This window comes from Xenia sp. Carnegie-2017, unplaced genomic scaffold, assembly GCF_021976095.1.
Source record: "Xenia sp. Carnegie-2017 unplaced genomic scaffold, XeniaSp_v1 HiC_scaffold_13, whole genome shotgun sequence".
Taxonomy (NCBI): domain Eukaryota; kingdom Metazoa; phylum Cnidaria; class Anthozoa; order Malacalcyonacea; family Xeniidae; genus Xenia; species Xenia sp. Carnegie-2017.
The window spans coordinates 7,969,606-7,991,624 of record NW_025813436.1 but is presented as its reverse complement, the minus strand read 5'-3'; the positions used below and the strand labels follow the sequence as shown (position 1 = coordinate 7,991,624).

The 22,019-nt window shown below is 33.4% G+C and overlaps 4 protein-coding genes and 1 long non-coding RNA gene across 7 annotated transcripts; 2 read left to right on the top strand and 3 right to left on the bottom strand.

Moving 5' to 3' along the window:
- Window positions 1-204: 204 nt before the first annotated feature.
- LOC124455593 lies at window positions 205-21,422 on the bottom strand. Its single transcript, XM_047006255.1, has 7 exons — window positions 21,412-21,422; window positions 2,702-3,166; window positions 2,509-2,582; window positions 1,753-2,356; window positions 1,271-1,348; window positions 929-1,045; window positions 205-683 (listed from the first exon to the last, which is right to left on the bottom strand). The coding sequence occupies exons 2-7, from the start codon at window positions 2,769-2,771 to the stop codon at window positions 610-612; spliced, it is 1,017 nt and encodes a 338-aa protein (XP_046862211.1). The 5' UTR covers window positions 2,772-3,166; window positions 21,412-21,422; the 3' UTR covers window positions 205-609.
- LOC124455605 (mitochondrial uncoupling protein 4-like) lies at window positions 3,170-8,366 on the bottom strand. Of its 2 annotated transcripts, none has more exons than XM_047006269.1 (10): window positions 8,305-8,366; window positions 7,944-8,063; window positions 7,638-7,700; window positions 7,279-7,363; window positions 5,570-5,692; window positions 5,342-5,454; window positions 4,753-4,837; window positions 4,165-4,279; window positions 3,714-3,773; window positions 3,170-3,492 (listed from the first exon to the last, which is right to left on the bottom strand). In XM_047006269.1, the coding sequence occupies exons 1-10, from the start codon at window positions 8,306-8,308 to the stop codon at window positions 3,421-3,423; spliced, it is 840 nt and encodes a 279-aa protein (XP_046862225.1). In that variant the 5' UTR covers window positions 8,309-8,366; the 3' UTR covers window positions 3,170-3,420. The 2 variants fall into 2 exon arrangements, with proteins under 2 accessions (XP_046862225.1, XP_046862217.1); XM_047006261.1 differs by having other exon boundaries at window positions 8,170-8,350.
- Window positions 8,342-11,703, top strand: LOC124455588 (methionine aminopeptidase 1-like). Its single transcript, XM_047006244.1, has 14 exons — window positions 8,342-8,540; window positions 8,686-8,737; window positions 8,822-8,892; window positions 9,005-9,059; window positions 9,152-9,243; window positions 9,344-9,427; window positions 9,502-9,569; window positions 9,806-9,876; window positions 9,946-10,077; window positions 10,176-10,281; window positions 10,371-10,408; window positions 10,487-10,552; window positions 10,629-10,678; window positions 10,905-11,703. Exons 1-14 carry the CDS (start codon window positions 8,418-8,420, stop codon window positions 11,031-11,033), a joined length of 1,137 nt encoding a protein of 378 aa, XP_046862200.1. The 5' UTR covers window positions 8,342-8,417; the 3' UTR covers window positions 11,034-11,703.
- Window positions 11,354-14,895, bottom strand: LOC124455580 (alcohol dehydrogenase class-3-like). Of its 2 annotated transcripts, none has more exons than XM_047006238.1 (11): window positions 14,876-14,895; window positions 14,065-14,308; window positions 13,912-13,999; window positions 13,668-13,800; window positions 13,511-13,597; window positions 13,027-13,156; window positions 12,849-12,910; window positions 12,422-12,490; window positions 12,029-12,164; window positions 11,801-11,945; window positions 11,354-11,533 (listed from the first exon to the last, which is right to left on the bottom strand). In XM_047006238.1, the coding sequence occupies exons 4-11, from the start codon at window positions 13,776-13,778 to the stop codon at window positions 11,506-11,508; spliced, it is 768 nt and encodes a 255-aa protein (XP_046862194.1). In that variant the 5' UTR covers window positions 13,779-13,800; window positions 13,912-13,999; window positions 14,065-14,308; window positions 14,876-14,895; the 3' UTR covers window positions 11,354-11,505. The 2 variants fall into 2 exon arrangements, with proteins under 2 accessions (XP_046862194.1, XP_046862185.1); XM_047006229.1 differs by lacking the exon at window positions 14,876-14,895 and adding an exon at window positions 14,618-14,833.
- On the top strand, window positions 14,819-18,974 carry LOC124455643. The gene is made up of 4 exons (XR_006951958.1): window positions 14,819-14,829; window positions 16,972-17,034; window positions 18,261-18,345; window positions 18,687-18,974. It is a non-coding gene; the product is annotated as an uncharacterized LOC124455643 (long non-coding RNA).
- Window positions 21,423-22,019: the final 597 nt, after the last annotated feature.

Genomic DNA, 22,019 nt, shown 5'->3' with positions numbered 1-22,019 from the left:
TAGCGCTTCTGTGTTTACTTTTGTAATAATACCGACGATGCAAACACAGAATTTTACCAATGCCAAAAATATGTGACGTCAACTGTAACGCTGATTATAAAAGAGGGAAATTATAAATACTTGTTTACTGTTGATGTAATTCAGAAATATGAAATTGTTCAATGGACTTTTATATCGAAAGTAAATATTGAAACAACTCTTCAATTAACAATTCTTCAATTAACAATGTATTGAACATTATTGTACACGTCGCAAAGATCGTGTTAATATTCAATTTTTCTATGATTTATTTCTTTCGAAATTTAGCTTCCACTTCGTATAACTTGGAAGAGATAATTTGTCTTAGCAAATAGGAAGTTTTTTTTATACTTGCTCTGCTCTACCCCTTTTTTCCTTGTAGAAATGGATCCCTATTTAGAGGTGTTCCTTTAAACAAGCAAAACTAAAAAATGGCTCTGATATCAGTCATGGTTATTGTCGTACAAACGAAGAAAATAGTTTTAAAAACATAATTGGGTAAGAGAATATGCCCACCTTCCACCTTTCTGGCGTCACCGAATTAAGTCAACGAAAAATAGTCTTTTCTAATTGTAAAAGCCCCGTAAACTCTCATTCTTTAAAAGCATAATCTAAATCTTCGTCGCTGGCTCTAATGAATTTGACGAGCTTTGAATTATCTTTGGCTAAAAATATATGAGACAAAGACATTAATGGCCATGTTTTCTAGTTAAAAAGAAAAAAATACTTTACATCTTGGAACTAAAGCTTGAAAACTTGATTAGTTTATGCTGATTTTGAAGCGTGACCAGGAAAAACCTAGTTATTGCAGGCTTGAAAGCTTAGCTAAATTTTCAAGTTTCAACTCTGTTGTGTTCTGAACTAAAATTCAATTGCAGATCATAAGGTGACAAAAATCATACCACCTTACCTTTTTTCGACTTACAATGGGAAACGAGACAGACGATGGCAATAGTAAAAAGCAAAACAAAGGCAGAGATTCCGACAATTAAACCAATTGCAACATCGAAGTGAACAGACGATGTATCTACACAAAAATATCAACGATATATAAACTTTGAATATAAAATTAAAGATGACTACCGCTAAGGTTGTCGAAACGTCAGTCAACAACAACAAAAACAGTCCTTCTCAGGACTATACCAACCTGGACGATCTACATTTACAAACATGTAGCGATACTCCCGCGTTCAAACCATTTACTTTATAAAAATAACCTCGGAGTGTTTTGAAAAGGAACAAAACTAGCTACCTTTGGAAGAAATGATACCACTAGGAGAAGAGCTTGTTTTCTTTTTTGATGTAACAGTCGGCGACAGTGTTGGTAATCCTTTTAAAAGAAATTATGAAATGTCAATTTTAATTTATTTCACCAAGTAGCTATATAGACAATTTAACATTTTCTATGCAATTCGCATGCAATTCACGCGATGTTTGTATTGCCAAAACACAACAAAAATTCCCGTACATATTAGACAAAACGTTCTGACAGAAAACTACAGGATTATAGTACAATTTTACGTAATGTCAACATAAAATGTACCAAAAACTGTACAAAATTTACTCATTAATCATTGTTCTCTCCCCCTGACTTGAATTTTACGATCGCTGATGGGAAGTTTACGATCGCTGATTGGGAGTTTATTTTCAAAGACATGTTATTTTTCCAAGCTAACTCACTCAGAACGACAAAAAATAAACAAGTGTTATGTAGCATAGTTCAAAATAGTTTACCAGTGCAGACACCAGCTGAGTTCAATGTGTATCCTTTTTTGCAAATACACTGCGACAATTTTGTCCATTTTCCTTTGCTTGAACATAGTCCATAAGGTTGTTCACCACCAAGGCTCAAAGCGTTTGATGGACAGCTGAGGTTCACACGTAATGTACCATTGCTTGGGGCAACGGTACGTGGTAGGTGCAATAATGTACTTGTATTTTTCTCACAAACAAAGTAAGATATTGTAATTTTATTAATAGTTGTGCAACTACCGGCTGAGAGTAACACAATAGACAAATTTTTCTTCCCCTTTGCTTCATACTTAAAATGTTCGATTTTCTGTCTATTCGTCTCTTTGTTTGGGAAATTTTTAATCAATGTCAAATTATCTAAAATTTGATAAGCCTCGCGACGTTGGTTCCCTGACAAACTTCTGTTCATAATAAAAACTTGAATTGCTTGGTTCTTACAGACGGCACATTCTGCCGTTTTCATTTCTATGTCGACTTGTAAGAAATCAAAACCATTTGTTGAAATAGATTTCGAAACAAGAAATGACTTTGCAGAATCTCTTGAATTGCATATAGAACAACTGGTTTGATTTACATTTCTTGACCACTAGTAACAAAATATTACGCATTATTATTTAGTTTGGTCAAACAAAAATCTTTATTCACTTTAAATAAGGCACAAGTAATGGTAAATGTTTACGTCACATGTGACGTAGTAGAAAACATTGGTGACTATATTTTGATTTTGTTTTTACATACCGACGTGGTTCTGTGATTTGGATGCTCAATGCTTTGTTCAAATAAATCGGCACATTTTGCTGATTTGAGGATGACTGCGATCAGAGAAAAATGGTGGAATAGTGAAATGTTTTTAGTTTCAAAACTTTTTATTAAAAGTGCTTTGAAATGATCAACATGTTACATGAATACCATCCTATGATATTAAACCTACCCTTTTCGGCAAACAACTGCTCTGAAAAGACGCTCCACAAACAGAACTGGTACAAGATGTGAAATGCCATTTCTATCAGAGTTCCTGGACTTATAATTATTCTTAGAAATTGATTAAATATTCTCTAAGATGCGAGAATAGTTTTGAGTAAGTTCACACGCTAAATGTTTGCTTGATTAAATTTTCAATAAAGCGGAAAAAGCACTCAAGCCCACGTAATAAAGCTTCAAAATTTTTAGACATCTTGTGGTTTTATAATCAGCATTTCCTGGCTATAAGAATTATAGCTACATTGTACATGAATGTTACTTTAGAAAACAAAAACACGAGCATTTGCCATTGAGAAACTAAAAAAAGCAAACTTAAATAACGTGTGTGTGTGGTGTGACTATAAATTAGATACCATACCGTTGTGACGTACATAAACTTGGTGAATTTATCATCAATATCGATATTGATCACACACTGTCACACTTTGAGCAACACGAAACGTTTGGCTGCTCACAAATATATTTGAAATTCTGTTCTACCACATTTAAATTTAATAATTATAAATTTTCTTCGCATGCAAAGATTGATGATTGGTCACCAAAGTGTTTGCGCATTCATGCATTCACTGCAAAAATATAAATTTGAATTAATTCATTGACTGTGTCTTGCTCATTCTTGTCTCATTTCTCATTCATTTAATGAATGGGAAATGAGATAAAATATGAAGGTCAAAATCCTGATATTCCAGTTAATTTACGGATCTGTTCGTGAACCAACCAGAAAGTCATCGACCATGGTGCCTAAAGTAAAGAAGAATTAGTTCATCTGTCATCATTTTTCAACAAACATTCAATATTTTTATCGGGAATACATGACGATATAAATAGCAGCGACGTTAAAACTTTACACGACAAAAATTCAGTTTAAAGTCTTCATCCAGGAGTTATTTGATGTTTTAATACTCAATTCTTTATTTGATAATCCAATTTACTGTAACATATATCATTATAATTTGACTTACCATTCTACTCCAAGTCGGAATAAATCCTTTGTACAGTGCAAAAAAACCCTCTTCTTTTACCTACAAAATGAAACGACAGAGGACTTAGGAGTAACGAAATGGTTATAGGTGTAGACAGTGGTTACGAGTAACGATGTTTAGTGATTAGGCGTATGAAAGACAGTGCTCAGGAGTAAAGAGCGTGGTTATACCTAAAGAAAGTGGATAGAGGAAGTAACAAGATGGAGGAGTACTTTCAAAAGTACTTTCATGAACACGAAATGGTTTAATAACACTACGTGTGGTGGAAAGCCTTTTGACATTAGGCTTTTTAACCAAACTTTTTAAATAAGCCCATCAAAATTATTATGAATATATCAAGAAAAAAGAAACTTTTCTCCAAGCTTTAATTTCGACGTACAACGCAGTTCAAAACATCAATCGAAAAATTTTAAGAAATGCTGCAACTTACAGCAGTCATAAAGCAATCGATCACTCCTTTATACGTCGAAGGATTATTCATGATTCTAGTTTTGATGACGTCAGCTGGTGTTCCCATTGTTGCAGCAACCAAACCAGCCGATATACTACGAGAATTTAAAGATATAACTAAAGAAATCAGATCAGCGGACAGCGATTACACCTGAAATGTTTTCCCATGTATTATGTTTAATCAGTGTACGAGAAACAAGAATCTTCAAAGCCAAGACATAACTCTAATCCTAACGGGAACAAAGTGTCGACTGTAGCTATAAGCCAAGTTCTTTTTGTGTCAACTTCCAGAAGATTTACCGTGGCAAGATTTCCCTACATATTTCTTAGCAAAATTTCTCAGAGAAAAAGTAAATTTTACAAAAACGGTAAAAAAAAGTTATATTATGAACTGATAACAAGGTATGATCTAACTTAATGCTTTAACTATTGTTTTTTCCATTGCCATTGTACAAAATTCGTGCAGAATTCCATCAAAACAAGCTGGACAATTTTTACAACTACAGTACAGCAGAGTAAAACCAACAATCCACCATAGTTCGCTCATTTTTAAAGAGTGTTTATTTACCTTGACAACATATGGGTTATAGCCGTGTCCTCAAGATCTGTATTACTGATTAGGATCTGTTTCACAGAATCGTAAGTCGTTAAATCTATTAAGAAAGGAATGTTATATGATAGCATATTTTTGAAAAACATCAGGCAGTCTACTCTTAGCTTACAACTATTTCTTCATTGTACGTAAAACTACTTCTTCATTGTACGTAAAATTACTTCTTCATTGTACGTAAAACTACTTCTTTATTGTACGTAAAACTACTTCTTCATTGTACGTAAAACTACTTCTTCATTGTACGTAAAACTACTTCTTCATCGTACGTAAAACTACTTCTTCATTGTACGTAAAATTACTTCTTCATTGTACGTAAAACTACTTCTTCATTGTACGTAAAACTACTTCTTCATTGTACGTAAAACTACTTCTTCATTGTACGTAAAACTACTTCTTCATTGTACGTAAAACTACTTCTTCATTGTACGTAAAACTACTTCTTCATCGTACGTAAAACTACTTCACTAAATATGAAACAAAAGTCACATGCATTTTTTAATCTGAATACACAATCGTTGTAGGTACAAAGCAACTAGCTACCTACCTCCAAGATTAACTAAAGCAGCTCTTTGTACATTAGGAAGCCATCCTCGCCACAGTCCCCTCACACCATTCTGCTTAACAATACTTGAAAACGCATGAGCCGTTCCACGGTATCTGATTTAACAAAAATGAACAAAATAGAACGGTTATTACAGGTTTGGTACAAATCAAAATAAATTCATTCATTAAATTCATAAACTAAACTTCTGATTCGCAGACCTCACCCTACCTTGGTGGTTTTCCTTCAAGAATACGTCTTCCTTCCATTTGCATTTGAACTTTAACAAGATCTGTTGGACTAGCCAGAAATTGACCGATGGCACCTGAGCTAATACCTCCAATTATTGACTTCCTAAAGAGAAAAACTTTCCTAGAGTTATAAGGCTGGAGAGAAAGATCATTTTAATTTTAATAGCAATATAGCTATAGTCCTCTTGTTCAATAGTCTGACTAAGACTGTTCTAATTTTTTGTCGTTCATCCATCACTACCTACACTGACTCACGTTATCTTAGTTTATACTTTAGATAGTGTAAAGACTGTTCTCGTTCTCTGTTGTTCATTCATCATTACCTACACTGACACACGTTATCTTAGTTTATATTTTAGATAGTGTAAAGGCTGTTCTCATTCTCTGTTGTTCATTCATCACTATTTACACTGACACACGTTATCTTAGTTTATATTATAAATAATGTAAAGACTGTTCTCATTCTCTGTTGTTCATTCATCACTACCTACACTGACATACGTTATCTTAGTTTATATTTTAGATAGTGTAAAGACTGTTCTCATTCTCTGTTGTTCATTCATCACTACCTACACTGACACACGTTATCTTAGTTTATATTTTAGGTAGTGTAAAAAACGTTCTTATTCTCTGTTGTTCATTCATCACTACCTACACTGACACACGTTATCTTAGTTTATATTTTAGGAAATGTAAAGACTGTTCTCATTCTCTTTTGTCCATTCATCACTACCTACACTGACATACGTTATCTTAGTTTATATTTTAGATAGTGTAAAGACTGTTCTCATTCTCTGTTGTTCATTCATCACTACCTACACTGACACACGTTATCTTAGTTCATATTTTAGGAAATGTAAAGACTGTTCTCATTCTCTTTTGTCCATTCATCACTACCTACACTGACATACGTTATCTTAGTTTATATTTTAGATAGTGTAAAGACTGTTCTCATTCTCTGTTGTTCATTCATCACTACCTACACTGACACACGTTATCTTAGTTTATATTTTAGGTTGTGTAAAGACTGTTCTCATTCTCTGTTGTTCATTCATCACTACCTACACTGACACACGTTATCTTAGTTTATATTTTAGATAGTGTAAAGACTGTTCTCATTCTCTGTTGTTCATTCATCACTACCTACACTGACATACGTTACCTTAGTTTATATTTTAGATAGTGTAAAGACTGTTCTCATTCTCTGTTGTTCATTCATCACTACCTACACTGACACACGTTATCTTAGTTTATATTTTAGGTTGTGTAAAGACTGTTCTCATTCTCTGTTGTTCATTCATCACTAACTACACTGACACACGTTATCTTAGTTTATATTTTAGGTAGTGTAAAGACTGTTCTCATTCTCTGTTGTTCATTCATCACTAACTACACTGACAAACGTTATCTTAGTTTATATTTTTTTGTGTGTAAAGACTGTTCTCATTCTCTGTTGTTCATTCATCACAACCTACACTGACACACGTTATCTTAGTTTATATTTTTTTTGTGTGTAAAGAGTGTTCTTATTTTCTGTTGTTCTGCATTCATCAATACCTACACTGACAGTTTAAAACATTTTTCTGCAGCCAATTCATCAATTTGCCTTAATCTGATTTGATAAATAATTATTGATAATAAGTATAGAAAAAATGGAAAAGATAAATAGTTACAGCAGTATATATTTACCAAAGAGGAAAAGAACCATTATCATTTCTTAACAAAACTTTTTCACGAATCATCTCATATGCAGCCATTCGTGATCCAGAGTAAACTGGAAATGATAAATAAAAATTTTAAATATTTTCAAGAAATGAATTTGAAGATGCCAGAATTTTAGCATGACTATCTGAACCAAGATGACTTTCATGCCCCCCTTTTGATCTTACGAAATGGAATCTTAACAATGCACTATGTCACGAATCATGGAAAGGCTCATTGAGCAATGTCATGCAAATGTTAATGTGACTATTGCTACCTGGAAATGTAATTTTAAAAAAGCGTGATTTTTTGCTGGCTTGCCGAATATAAATAATTTATTTACAAACCTAAATGTCTTAGCACTGCTGGACGAATGCCTCGCCATAACGAAAGAAAACCTTCTTCTTTTACTAAATCAATGAAAAATAAGCATGTTATCTGAGTATAAATTTTGACATGAACAAAAAATGTGTGAAAACATGAGACAGGAAATGAAGAAAACCAACATTTAACATGTCTTGGGTAAATACCACATGACAACAAAATCATGTTAAAGCTTCTGTTCCCCAAATTAATTTGGACTGTTTTCAATCAGCACAGGAAAAACTTGAATGCTCAAAATAAATCAAGTATGATATAAAGTATACACCTACCAATTCCATAAGCTGTTTTTACCATTCCTCTGTAAGGTTGTTGCTTCCCATTTGTGACCATTGATGTCTTTTCTCCCTGAATTTGAAGACGTGTCTTTGTAATGTCCAATGGAAAAGTCACTAGATGTAACCAATATTAAGTTTAAAAACTTTTAAATAATTCCATGGAATCATCTTTCAAAGGCAGACAAAAATTTACCACAAGAACAATATCATAGTTACATACCCGATTCCGCGACTGCAGCTGAAACACAACTTAAACAATATTTTATCAAAAAGCCATCGCGTCTACCATCCCCCATCTTCCCTTTCACAATCAAAATATGCAACTAATAACGAAGAAAGGATTCAATACCCATACCCATAAAATTGTTTAGATCCACATCATTGTACAAGTGTCACCCACCACCACCACGAACTTTGAAACTTTCAAACTGATCTCAATAATATAAAAAATGCTGACTGGACAACAATATGGCTACCGTCTTGGATATGAATGTTCATTCTTGCACTAGAGTTGGTTGTGAAAATCAATCTAAACTTCAGTGTCCGACCTGCTTGAAGCAAGGCATCGAAGGAAGTTATTTTTGCTCACAGGTTCTAGTGACATGTTTCATTTTTTCATGTGTTTAAAACGAGTGTCACGGTGTGTCATTGGTCGTACGTCTTTATTACGTTCTAACAATTGTTTTTGATAGTTGCTGCACTAGATAATATCGTCATATTCGCATTTTTTAATCAGGAGTGCTTTAAGAAGGCATGGAATGAACACAAAAAAAAGCACAAAAAAACAGGTAGCTCGGAGGGTCATATTTTCTTTCGTATTTACGTACTCAGTCATTGCTCTTTGACATTCTGATAATTTTATAATTTACTAGGCAATAAAGTATCTTCTTATAATCCATGGCCAGGCTATAGGTTCACTGGCACTATACGACCTGCAAAATTGGTACAATAACTAAAATTAACTACTTCTATCACAAATATTGAATTTTCTTGATAGAAAGTTTCACTTGTCACCAAGAAACTTAAAGAAGTGAAGATAGTTTACTATTTTTTAGAGTGAAAGAAGAGAGGTTCCCATTCATATAGAACGACCAGACTATGCTGAGACAGGTTTGAACTACATTTAGCACAAATCAATACATATTATTGAACATAGATAACACCATTGGCAATACACCATTCTTTCTCTCTTTATATCTAAGGCAATCCTATAAGTGAAATGGAACTTCGTGGTAACACAATGATCAAAATACTGAATAATGAAGAAATCAGTGGCGTGCATCTCGCTTGCAAGGTATTTCTTCTGCAAAAATAGAATCAATTAGAAACATTTACTTGAAATGTAGAGTATGGACTATTACAAATTCATATTTGATTATCACAACTTCTTTTAGTTAGGAAGAGAAGTTCTTGATGAAGCAGCAAAAGCTGTAAAAGTCGGTATAACAACAGATGAAATTGACAGAATTGTTCACGAGGTTTATATTCATAGCTACATTATAATATAACAAATTAAAAAAAAAACTTAAGTTCCATTCATTCTTTGTCCTAGGCATGTATCGAGAGAGATTGTTATCCATCGCCCTTGAACTATCATGGATTTCCAAAATCGTGTTGTACGTAAGTATGAATAACTTGTCATGTTCTTGATTGTTTTGGGTTTTTGTAATTTACAATTAAAAGTGTTTTGTTTTAAGTTGCTTTAAAGGATGATTGGTGTGTTTCAATTATTAAATATTTTGCAAAATAAAAATCATGCAGAAATTTAAAGAATTTTGTGCTTTGGAAAACTTCACATTGTATCTGCACTAAAAATTTTCAAACTTTGTTTTTATTTATCTATCTTAAAAATTTAGCTCAGTAAACGAAGTCATTTGTCATGGTATACCTGATGCAAGACCTGTACAAAATGGAGATATTTTAAATAGTATGTAAATTTTAGTCTTTGTACAAAATTTTACTCTTATTGTTTCCTAAAATTTGTTTTTCATGTTAGTTGACATCTCAGTTTACCACAATGGTTTCCATGGTGATCTGAACGAGACGTTATTTGTTGGCGAAGTTGATGAGGGAAGCAAGAAGTTGGTTAAAATTACACACGAGTGTCTGCAAGAAGCAATCAAAATAGGTTTGAAAACTGACCTATCTTGTCATTGCAATGCAAATAATTTGAACACCTTAAAATTTTTCAAGTAAGTAAACGTTTCTCTTTTTGTTCCTCTTCAGTTAAACCTGGTGTTCGCTACAGGGAGATTGGTAACGTAATTCAAAAACATGCAAATAGTAATGGTTTTTCAGTTGTTAGAACATATTGTGGTCATGGCATACACAGGTAGATTGAGCAATGAGTTTCATTGCATTCAAAATCTTGTAGATGATGAAGATACCTAAATTAGAAATTTAAGTTTTTCCTTTCTTTAGATTATTTCACACAGCACCAAATGTTCCTCATTACTCAAGTAAGAAATGATGAGTGTTTATTGTAGCATAGAAAATAACATTCTGACATAAAGAAATTGACTCAATTACCCTCCCAGAAAACAAGGCTGTTGGTGTGATGAAGAAAGGTCACGTGTTCACAATCGAACCAATGATTAACGAAGGTGCTTGAACATGAAAACTTTAACCATAAATTACGTTGGATGTAGTTTTAGAAATCTATAATGTTGTAATTTCTAGGTACATGGCGTGATGATGTATGGCCAGATAACTGGACAGCGGTCACCCAAGTAGGTTTTTATCATTAAAAAGTTAGTTTAGAAAGTTAAATTTAAATACAACGAAACTCCTTAAAAACACTTCTCATCTACATGGCATGCCCAAGGCCATTTTAGACGAATGAGTTGTACATGCTGGTGAAAAAAACTTCTTGTCTATCATTGCTAGTCAAATGCACTTCTATATACATACATATGTGGTCACATGACTCACTTAGATTTTCATGCTTATATTTAGGATGGTAAAAGATCGGCACAGTTTGAACAAACGCTACTTGTCACCGACACAGGATGTGATATACTGACAAGAAGACTGGACTCAAATGGTGCACCATACTTTGAAACACAAATATCGACCATCACATGATAACATTATTGTAACATTCTAGAATTAAAGTAATGGATAAATAGCAATACAATGACCTCCCCAGCGATCATATCATTAACTACTAACACCCCTTCGGAATTTTCGTTTGCTTTGTAGAAGTTAAAGATACGAAAAGAAGTGTTTTCTGACTTCATTTCTTATCTAAAATGCCTTGATTTTTAAAGTTTCTTTATAAATCAAAAGTAACCAAAAAGAAGAAAGCATTGGGCTCATTTTCATTTGCTCAAGGGGGAGATTAAGTCAATTAGGATACTCAACCCAAACTATTTTACCCACCCAAAGCTATTTCTTCTAAGACCTCAACATTTGTACAGTATATATTTTCAACATGACAGAAATTTTTCAGAATGTGATAATGACTCCAGAAAAAAATATATTGTACAGCAGTAAAGTTACGATATCGTTTATAGACGACCTGCTTCACTGTACTTAAGATTCCATTTTCTGAATGTCATTGAAACGCAACCACCGTTCGTAAACTAAACGAAAAAGATGTAAAAATAGTTAATCATAAGCGAGTTATCACGGAAACTTAATTCTCATGTTTTTATTGGAAGCGATTTGATGTTGAAAATTGAGTCGATATCACTGAAAGTTCGGTTTAGTGTCGTAAGAAGTGATGTGATATTAAAACTTGAATCTTTATATACTCCAGCATTGTGTCTTTGTTAGGAGTGATCTGATGTTGAAAGTTAAGGTAACTATTCCTTGCATTTTTAAGATAACTATACCAATAATTCACATACTTCCTGCCGACTTGGTGGTGCATAAATTCAAAAGCGTCATTGATTTGCTCCAACATCATCTTTGACGTAATAAACTCGTCCACTTTTACTTTCCCAGTCATATATTCCTCAACAATCTTTGGAACATCATCACGACTTTTCCAACCTGAAGTATTAACAATTGTGTTTTCAACCGTGGTTTGTCTGTGTTTTTGTAACCTAAATCAAACCCACTCGATCAGAGCTAACCTCCAAAAGCAGTTCCTTTCCACACTCGACCAGTGACCAGTTGAAATGGTCGAGTGGAAATCTCTGCTCCAGCGGGGGCTACTCCTATGATAACCGATGTCCCCCAGCCACGATGAGCAGACTCCAAGGCAAAACGCTAAAACGGAACACCTGTCTCTCAGTTTTAAGCAAGAAACATATCTCTAGCCAATACAGTTTAAACCTGCAGGATTGTTCTTTTCAGTTTTTGATCGTTGTAATTCAACTAATTTATGATTACAAGCACGAAATGTTGTATTAACTTATCAAGTTGCCCATACGTTGTTCGTAACGTTGTATAAGAAAACACGATTAATTGACTCTAAACCATAGCTTACATCAATAGTTTCAAGATAAAATTCATACTCAACTCACCATGGTTTTAACATTACCAATACATTCAAATGTATAGTCTAGACCACCATCTGTCATTTTTGACAAAACCTATTCATTCATTGAGAGGGAAAAAACAAAACAGATCTAGTTGTTCAACCTCCATAAAATGATAACGCACATTTAATCAAATTCACAAAACAAAAAAGAAGTTATCAATATGACTTTTTACACAAGATCAAATTAAATGCAACTGTAAAATTATTTTGTTGTCATCTTAAAACAGATATAATATGCGAATTGCTGTTGCCAAACAATATCAAGAAAAAATATGTGAAAAACAAATTTCCAATGCTAACCAGCACTTTTTTAACAACATTAAAGTCGAGCAATTGGTTATATTTTATTAGCACATAAGATGTAGACAAAAAGTTTTGCCTATAATCCTAATCAATTATACCAAACAAACCTGGTTAATTGGTTCATCTAAATCATTTGGATTAATGCATTCAGTGCAGCCAAACTCTTTTGCTAGACAAAAATACAAAATGATGAAATGTACATTTTGTACCTTAAAAGAGAAGAGATTTTCCATTAAGGTCTTAAGTCAAAACTCAAAAAATCCTAATAAGATTTCAAAAACTTACCTAGTTTAAACTTATCTGGATTTATATCTACACCAATGATTCTAGATGCACCAACAATCTTACAGCCCATAGCAACAGCAAGACCTATTGCTCCCAGACCCCAAATACCAACAGTTGAACCAGCTTCAACCTTAGCAAAAAATGCATTGTTCAAGCGTTGTATGGTAGATTATATCAATTAAAGCATTCATTATAGGGCAGAGCTTTGGGAAAAGTAAAATACTTTTATGTATGGAGTACCATCTCCTCGTTCACATTGTCTCAGCTACAGTTAAAATATAATCCTAGTACCAATAGCCTTAATCAAGACTTTACATGTTGAGCACCTCTTCCTTTGCTTCAGAACTTTTTTCATGGATCAATGATGATTAAATAGGTTGACACAAATGAAAAATTGTCATTGTCCACCTGTGCAGACATTGCTAATTTTCTTTATTGGCTCTGGGAATGAGCATTAAGTAACAAAAGCTAGTAGTTTCCCTACCTTGGCAGTATTGACCACAGCACCATAACCTGTTGATATGCCACAACCAAGTAGACACACTTTCTCTAGTGGTGCAGCTTCAGACACCTAAATAATGTATGAATTCATACATAAATGCTCTTAACAGACAAGTTGTTATAAAATATAAAAGTAGTACCTTAGCAATCGACACTTCAGCAACTACAGTATACTCGCTAAATGTACTACATCCCATGAAATGAAAAATATTTTTTCCTTTGCATTTAAACCTTGTTGTACCATCAGGCATCAAACCTTTGCCTTGAGTTGACCTATAAATATATAAAATATTCAATACAAAATCACACAAGACCTTAATCTCTTAGTTTACACACAACAAAAATCAAATACACTGAAGGATAGTTAATAATGAGCAAAATTACCTGACAGCAATACAAAGATTTGTTTTTTCACTTTTGCAATATTGACAATTACGACATTGAGCAATGTAACAAGGAATAACATGGTCACCTGTAGCGAAATAAAAGTTACAAATAAATACTGTGTTTACTTAGAAACCAATTCACCATACACACCTGGTTTGACAGAGGTTACCCCTTCTCCAACACTCTCCACAATGCCACCTCCCTCATGTCCAAGAATACAAGGAAATACTCCTTCAGGATCAACCCCACTCAAAGTATACGCATCAGTATGACATACACCTGTAGCAAGAATATGAACACGAACTTCTCCTGATTTAGGTGGTGCAACTTCAATTGTTTCAACCACAAGTGGCTGTTTAGCCTCCCAAGCTACTGCAGCATTGCAATAAATAACCTTGAAGAACGTAAGAACAAGATGTTAAGAAAATGCAAGTTTGATGTACTTGCAGTCATACATCTAAAAATTGTGACCATCTTGGATGGATTTACAAACATTTCGTTTCAATCATGTTTTCCGTTGAATTTTCTTTTTTGTTAGTCACAGCTACTCATCTAGCGTATGGTGTTTTTTTGTGATGGTACAAACGCGCATATTTCACTGTTCCAATAAAGTTGATAATTCATCGAAAACCAGAACAGATCAAAATGTCCGAATACAGTCTGAGCTATAACATTCATATGTCTTCCACTCGTGTAAGCTAACCTTTCCCGCTGTGCCAGGCATTTATCAAACAAAATCTTAAGGAGACAATTTGTGATGTGAATGGTAAGAGAATATTCTTCTGTTGACACAAACAAAATTCAAAATGTTTGCGAAAATTGAATACGATACGATCGTAACATGTGGTTTGAACCTGTGGGTTTGAACATTGAAAACAGTGTTGGACGAGGGTGAAATGTGTACAAGCAGTGTATGTCACAAATTATGTACAAAAATGTACATAATATTGCATTTTCTTACTTTATCCCAAAAATCAACTGAACGATTCCAATTGATTCTTCAAGACGAAAAGAAAATCGTGCGCATGCTCTACTCAGGAGCTTTTTGTTTTACCCAGGATTGCGTCTCCCCGTTATCTTGGCATATGGCTGTAAACTATATGCAACTAGGATTTGGGGAAATGGTAAAACAGTATCTTGTTTGAAAATTCGTATGTTAATGGTATGTCAGTGACATGGACCCCTCGAATAGACACATCAAAATGCCAAAATTTTATCACTGAATTAATTTAACATTCAGTGCAAGGTACGACATTTGAACGGAACAATAAGAAAACCCCCAATAACTTTTATTTATTAATCTAAGAATAAATCACAATAGAGAAATTGAGCATGCAGTTGTCTGTCCAGTTTTACATCAAGTTAAGCCTGAATGAACCATGCAACCATAGGCAACAAAATGGATGTGAGTTTTGCGGCTTCCACGAAACCTACGCGGCTTACAGATTTAAACCCAGGATCTGCATCTTGGTCATAGGAGTCATCAATCTCCTCGGCCAAGGAAACAGCTAGAAAGAAATCAGTTACATTCTAATAAGAGTTAATGTATAAGAATAAAGTTTAAACTCCTCTAAATAGTAGGACAGACGACAGTAATCTAATACATGGTAAACGAACTTGCTTAGCGATTTCCTTACCCGTGTTAAAAATAGCCAACAAAATAGCAAGTGCAAAGAAAAATTTGGCATTCATCTTATAACTGAGTCTTCAGTCTTTCTTGGATAAGCCTGCAATTAAATTATATACCGATTGTTTTTTCTGATAAAAATTCTTTCATTTAAGTGAATTCAACAAATCAAAACTTAAGTATGCAACTTCGTCTATTTTAATAGCGAAGTGAGGAAAATAGCCACAAAAGAAGCCTTTTGTCCATAGAAGAAAATTTTCTCTCGATCGTCAAATATAAAAGAAAAATGCATGTATATGCATGTCTGCAATATTGTTTAAGCAACTTGTTTGTCAGACAATTTCTATTTTTTATCTAAATGATCAATTTTTGTGACGTCAATCCAGCAGCAGGATATCTATGATACTAAAGATGTGAAGAAAGGTGGTGATGTCAATGTCAGAGCTTTGCGGGAGATGTATTGATTTCATTCCCCATTTTACAACACCTATTTGTACATGGTTAAAAATTACTTCCTCATATTGGCATTGTGCAATATTTACATAAAATGCGTGAACGACATTAAATAACAAACTTCCCCATCATATTCCAACTTCCATAACAGTAATCTTCGCTTTTTTATCATTAGACTTTAGCATTAATAATGTTGTGATGCAAGTAAAACTATTTACTTGCCTTATAATTTGCTGGGGTTTTTTTTTATTATTTTAACGTATTCCAGTACAAGAAGATAGCTTTAAATAAACCTTTGTAGAGAGTCTTTCTAGAGTAAGAAAAGTTTCATTCGTCATAAGACAGTCAGTAAGAACGTCCTCACCGAGAAATACATAACTTGGTATTTGGTAAGTTGATAATTTGAAAACAAATCGTTTCAATCAATCTACCAGCGATGTGTGTTGTTTTTCACTTTGCACTATATCTTTAATGGCATTGGCTAATCAGCATGGGTCTCACAGGTAATATTTTGATTGGCTGGTTATGAATTGAGGATATAATTTTTGAAAGGGAATAAGAAGAAAATCAAATCATATGTGTTAATGAATAAACGAAGCACGCAGAGCCTCTGGACTGAAATGAGGTCACTTAAAACCACTATCAAGTTTTTAAATAAAAATACAACAAACACTGACTGATAAAACCTTTTAAAAAACATCGAATTAAATCATTCTGTTTATGAAAACTGCGTCAGCATAAAATCCCTGATTAATCTACATCGGTAGAAAATTGCAGCCTGGTCGTTCAAGAATTTGTCTATCACAGTATCCTCATGAAAGCATCTTCCTTGAAGTTTACTTGATTATCTTCAATTACGCAAATGATGATTTATTCTCTTCCCATGGTGTTATTTGAACACAGCTTCTTGTACATCATCATCCAATCAAATACTTCAAAGTTGGCCCCATGCTGAAAAGTCAAGTTTAAAATGCCAGAAACAAGCACAGACCAGCACACAATCGTTGGATCGACTTACAGTTTCTATTCAAGACAACAAGGTATGTAATGGTCTTTTTTAAAGACGTTTTTTGCTAACTTAGTTATTACTCAAGTTTAACTACAACTTGAACTTCTTTCTTTCATTTCTTATTATTGCATTATTTCTTATTATCCTTTTTTGTAAATAAAAAAAAATTGGCTAAATTTGAAACATACGCAGTCCACAACAAAGCTGAAGATTGCTTTTACGCAGTTTTACGTGTAACACTAACTTCAATATTTGAGCAGCAAATTTTCTTGCTTTTTTGCCGCTAAATGAACGCTTTTTATGTCATTCTTATCCTACAAATATTTCGAACTTTAACCAATAACCAACAACAAGTAAGATTGCCACGGAGAATGGAAATCAGAGGTTCTTCAAATATTTTACATTTAACAAGTTTTGTGCTGTTTATTTGCTTCAATAGCAGATCGCATATTTATCTATGAACCGACAGAATCTTCGATTTTAGTCATAAATTTGATCTTTGTGAAGCTTTTTAACGATACAAACAATGGAGTATTAAAAAACTTCACCCAAAATCATCTCCACCCAAAATCGTGAATTTCTTTTCGTGGTTGATGTAATTGGTACTCGTTGCATATAACGCTCTCCTATGATCTCAGATACAATTCATCGTTTAATGATCTAACAAGGACCAGACCAGTTTATATGATTAAAAATACCTACATATACAAGTTACGCCTAATATTTATTTGATAAAAAATTAAATCGACACATTCCTACCCCCTGGAAACCTTTGTCATATAAAATTACAGTTATCATCCCATCATGAACGTGGTTTGTCTCCTAGAGTTGTATGCAGGCAGAAACAACTTTTGGACATGTGATACAACAGCACGACTCAAGTTTAGACATGTTTAAAAATATAACAAAATTCATGAACAATAGTGACAATACATCTTGTGTGTACTTAAAACATCATGAAGCTATTCAAGTAACGTGTGTTACGCTATCGTTAAGTTTTTCACACATTTCACCTTCATTGATCAACAATGTGTCTACGAACAAAACAAGTTGTCTATTTACGTAAAGTTATATCCCCAGAGTCAACCTTGCATTTCTGTTTTGATTTCGAATGCTGAATTCTTGAACTGCAAGCAAAATCGTTCAACAGTGATCATGAAAGCTGGAAATTTCCTATGTTTCATAAATGACCTCAGCAAATTCAATTCGCTTTAAAGAAACATCGAATAATAATCATCATTTTACATTTCACCATAGATTTATCCTCTGAAGACTTGGCGATATAAAATGAATACCAAACTTTTCTTAGCACTTGCAATGTTGTTGACTATTGTTAACATGGGTAAGGAAAATGCAATTTCACTACAATTTTTAACAATTTTTCATCCACATATGATTACTTGGAAATAAAAAAGTCAACGTCTACAATATTCCTGCCAGTCGTATTATGAGTTATCTGCTACTAGCGTCACTGTTTAGCTTTGCCTTGCCATTGTAAATGTGTCTGCTTATGTAAGCTTGTTTGTTAAATGCATGACTGAAAACAAGTTGAAGCCTGACGACATAAATTTTAAACTGTTACAAACATTGCTGACATAAAAAACCCTTTTTGAGAAATCCTGTTAAAGTTAAAATCCCATTTTATATAAGTAGCTTAAATCTGTTATGTGTATTCAACTGCAGTTGCAGCTCAGGATGCAAAAGATGGGCCAATTTCTGGATTCCATGAAGCTAGAGAGTCTATGATGTCGTCCACTGGTTTCAATGCTGCAGCAAAACTCACATCCATTTTTTTGCCTTTGGTTGCATGGTTGATTTTGGCTTAACTCATGTAGAACTGGACAACAACTGGCTTCCTAAATTTTTGTGCTTTTAAATTGTTTTGTTAAGTAATTTTTATCTGGCCTTTTTATAGAATTGTAATGAATACAGTATTTTATCACTGCAATAAATGCTTGTTTTATGTTGGCATTTGAGCAGTTTTCAAAGATCCGTTTCTTTTCTTCTTAACGTCCGATGTATGCTGATAAAAGCAACTATTTATGAGACTACAATTCAATATTTTGGTCGAGTTTACACTATACTGTTACTGCGAGAACAAGAGGCTATTGTCTTCTCCACAGATCTTAAAGTTGTACCTTTACAGTGCGAAGCAACCTAAATTGTTATTATCGCTTTTTTTGGTTGGAACCTTAGAAAAGTTTCTTGTGTTATGAGATTGATAGTCATACAGATTGCAAACTAAATGTGAATAGAGTTTTCATCTATTTTTCCTTATAATTTTGCAAATGTGTAGATTGACTAATTTTCATAAGTGAAGATACACCTACTTTTTACTGATAAGCGTTTCACATTTTGACAAAAAAATGTATACAGTTATAACCAAAATTGTAAACTGACCCATTTAAATCTTGCCCATGCATTGTCATTCCCAGTTCGTATTTCCTGCACCTGATTATTTTTAACATGGCCAATAAAGTTTAACCCTCTTCCCATAAAGGTCCAATTCGTATTTGAATAACTTTGAATTTAGATTTGTGTCGTGAAATTATCCTAATCATTGAGATCTCATAGTTCTACACTTTATCACCATGAGTCAAATAAAGAGTATTGTAATAAATAATTTGTGTTATATTCTTTTCAAACTCAAGAGTAAAGTACACTCGTATAATGTGATATATGTTCCTCGTTATTAGCTTGCACACATAATTTTTATAGTATTAACCCTGCCTACTTGTGTCTACTGCATAACCTCATTCAAATAGCCAATCAAATGCTTTAAAGCTTGCCCCATGCTAAAAAGCAAAGTATAAAATGCCAGAAATATGCATTTTAAACCTGGCTTTTTTGACTCAAAATTTGACTCTGAAGATGACTACCGCTAAGGTTGTTGAAACGTCAGTCAACGACAACAAAAACAGTCCTTCTTAAGACAATACTAAACTGGACGATCTTCATCTACAAACATGTAACAATACTCCTGGGTTCAAACCATTTACTTTAAATAATCTTGTCACCTCGAAAACCAAGTGGCGACCTCCTTCAAGTACCAAGCTCCATATAGAATACAACAACTTTCCAAAACAAGGGTAAATGCCATTTTCTTGACCCCAGGTAAAAACCAATGTCTTTCAACAATTTTCTGTCATCTAAATGTTTCCTAGATTGGTTAGCATGAATGAGAAAACTATTACTTCGTGAGCATTTACATGTAAAGGGACCGCCAAGCAGGGGGGATTTTCTCACACTTTTCTTGACTCCTGCCCTCCCTTCTATAAAATACAGGCTAAATATGTTACTTCCAGTAAATAAATACTTATGTGCAATGTCTATGCCGTAAATTTTTTGAAAAAGCTTAAAAATTTCATCCTTAGTTTTCCTATATATACATACATCAACTTCACAAGAAATTAGCATAAGTAATTATAATATACATAACATATATAGTCTCCAATTCTTAATGCACTATAGCATGAGACAGCAAATTTACCCAGTTCATTCAATAAACAATCACACTGATTCTGCATATAAACATTACATAAGTGATACCTCAACTCAGTATTTTAAATGAATTTATCACATGAAAAACTTTATACAAAGAACAGAAAGTATTTCAATACTTCTCAGTATCACTGCGATGTCAAAACATAAACGCACCTCAAATTTAACAAAAAACCAGTTCTTCTCTTTCAAATATTATGGGAAAATGGCGGGAATAAGGAGAAGCATGTGATCCTCAATACTTCATTTCATCTTAGCGCAGGCTAAAGCACTTCCATATGGCAACATTGGCCGTTTTTAAATTAAAATTCATGTTTTCTGTATGATTGGTGAACAGAAAATGCATAAAGTCCAAAAGTACAACATACGTTCGAGTATCATCATGGAGTAAAAAATGGTAAACCTCTCTAGGCTCTCTTTCTGTCTTAAAGGTCCTGATGCCCAGGATCTGCACCTTAGTCATAGGAGTCATCAATCTCCTCGGCCAAGGAAACAGCTAGAAAGAAATCAGTTACATTCTAATAAGAGTTAATGTATAAGAATAAAGTTTAAACTCCTCTGAATAGTAGGACAGACGACAGTAATCTTATACATGGTAAGCGAACTTGCTTAGCGATTTCCTTACCCGTGTTAACCATAGCCAACAAAATAGCAAGTGCAAAGAAAAATTTGGCATTCATCTTATCACCGAGTCTTCAGTCTTTCTTGGATAAACCTGCAATTAAATTATATACCGATTGTTTTTTTCTGATAAAAATTCTTTCATTTAAGTGAATTCAACAAATCAAAACTTCAATATGCAAACTTCGTCTATTTTACTAGCGAAGTGAGGAAAATAGCCACAAAAGAAGCCTTTTGTCCATAGAAGAAAATTTTCTCTCAATCGTCAAATGTAAAAGAAAAATACATGTAGTCTGCAATATTGTTTAAGCAACTTGTATGTCAGACAATTTCTATTTTTTATCTAAATGATCAATTTTTGTGACGTCAATCCAGCAGCAGGATATCTATGATACTAAAGATGTGAAGAAAGGTGGTGATGTCAATGTCAGAGCTTTGCGGGAGATGTGTTGATTTCATTCCCCATTTTACAACACCTATTTGTACATGGTTAAAAATTACTTCCTCAAATTGGCATTGTGTAACATTTACATAAAATGCGCGCACGACATTAAATAACAAATTTTCCCATCATATTCCAACACCCATAACAGTAATCTTCACTTTTTTATCATTAGACTTTAGCATTAATAATGTTGTGATGCAAGTAAAACTATTTACTTGCCTTATAAATTGCTGGGTTTTTTTTTATTATTTTAACGTATTCCAGTACAAGAAGATAGCTTTAAATAAACCTTTGTAGAGAGTCTTTGTAGAGTAAGAAAAGTTTCATTTGTCATAAAACAGTCAGTAAGAACGTCCTCACCGAGAAATACATAACTTGGTATTTGGTAAGTTGATAATTTGAAAACAAATCGTTTCAATCAATCTACCAGCGATGTGTGTTGTTTTTCA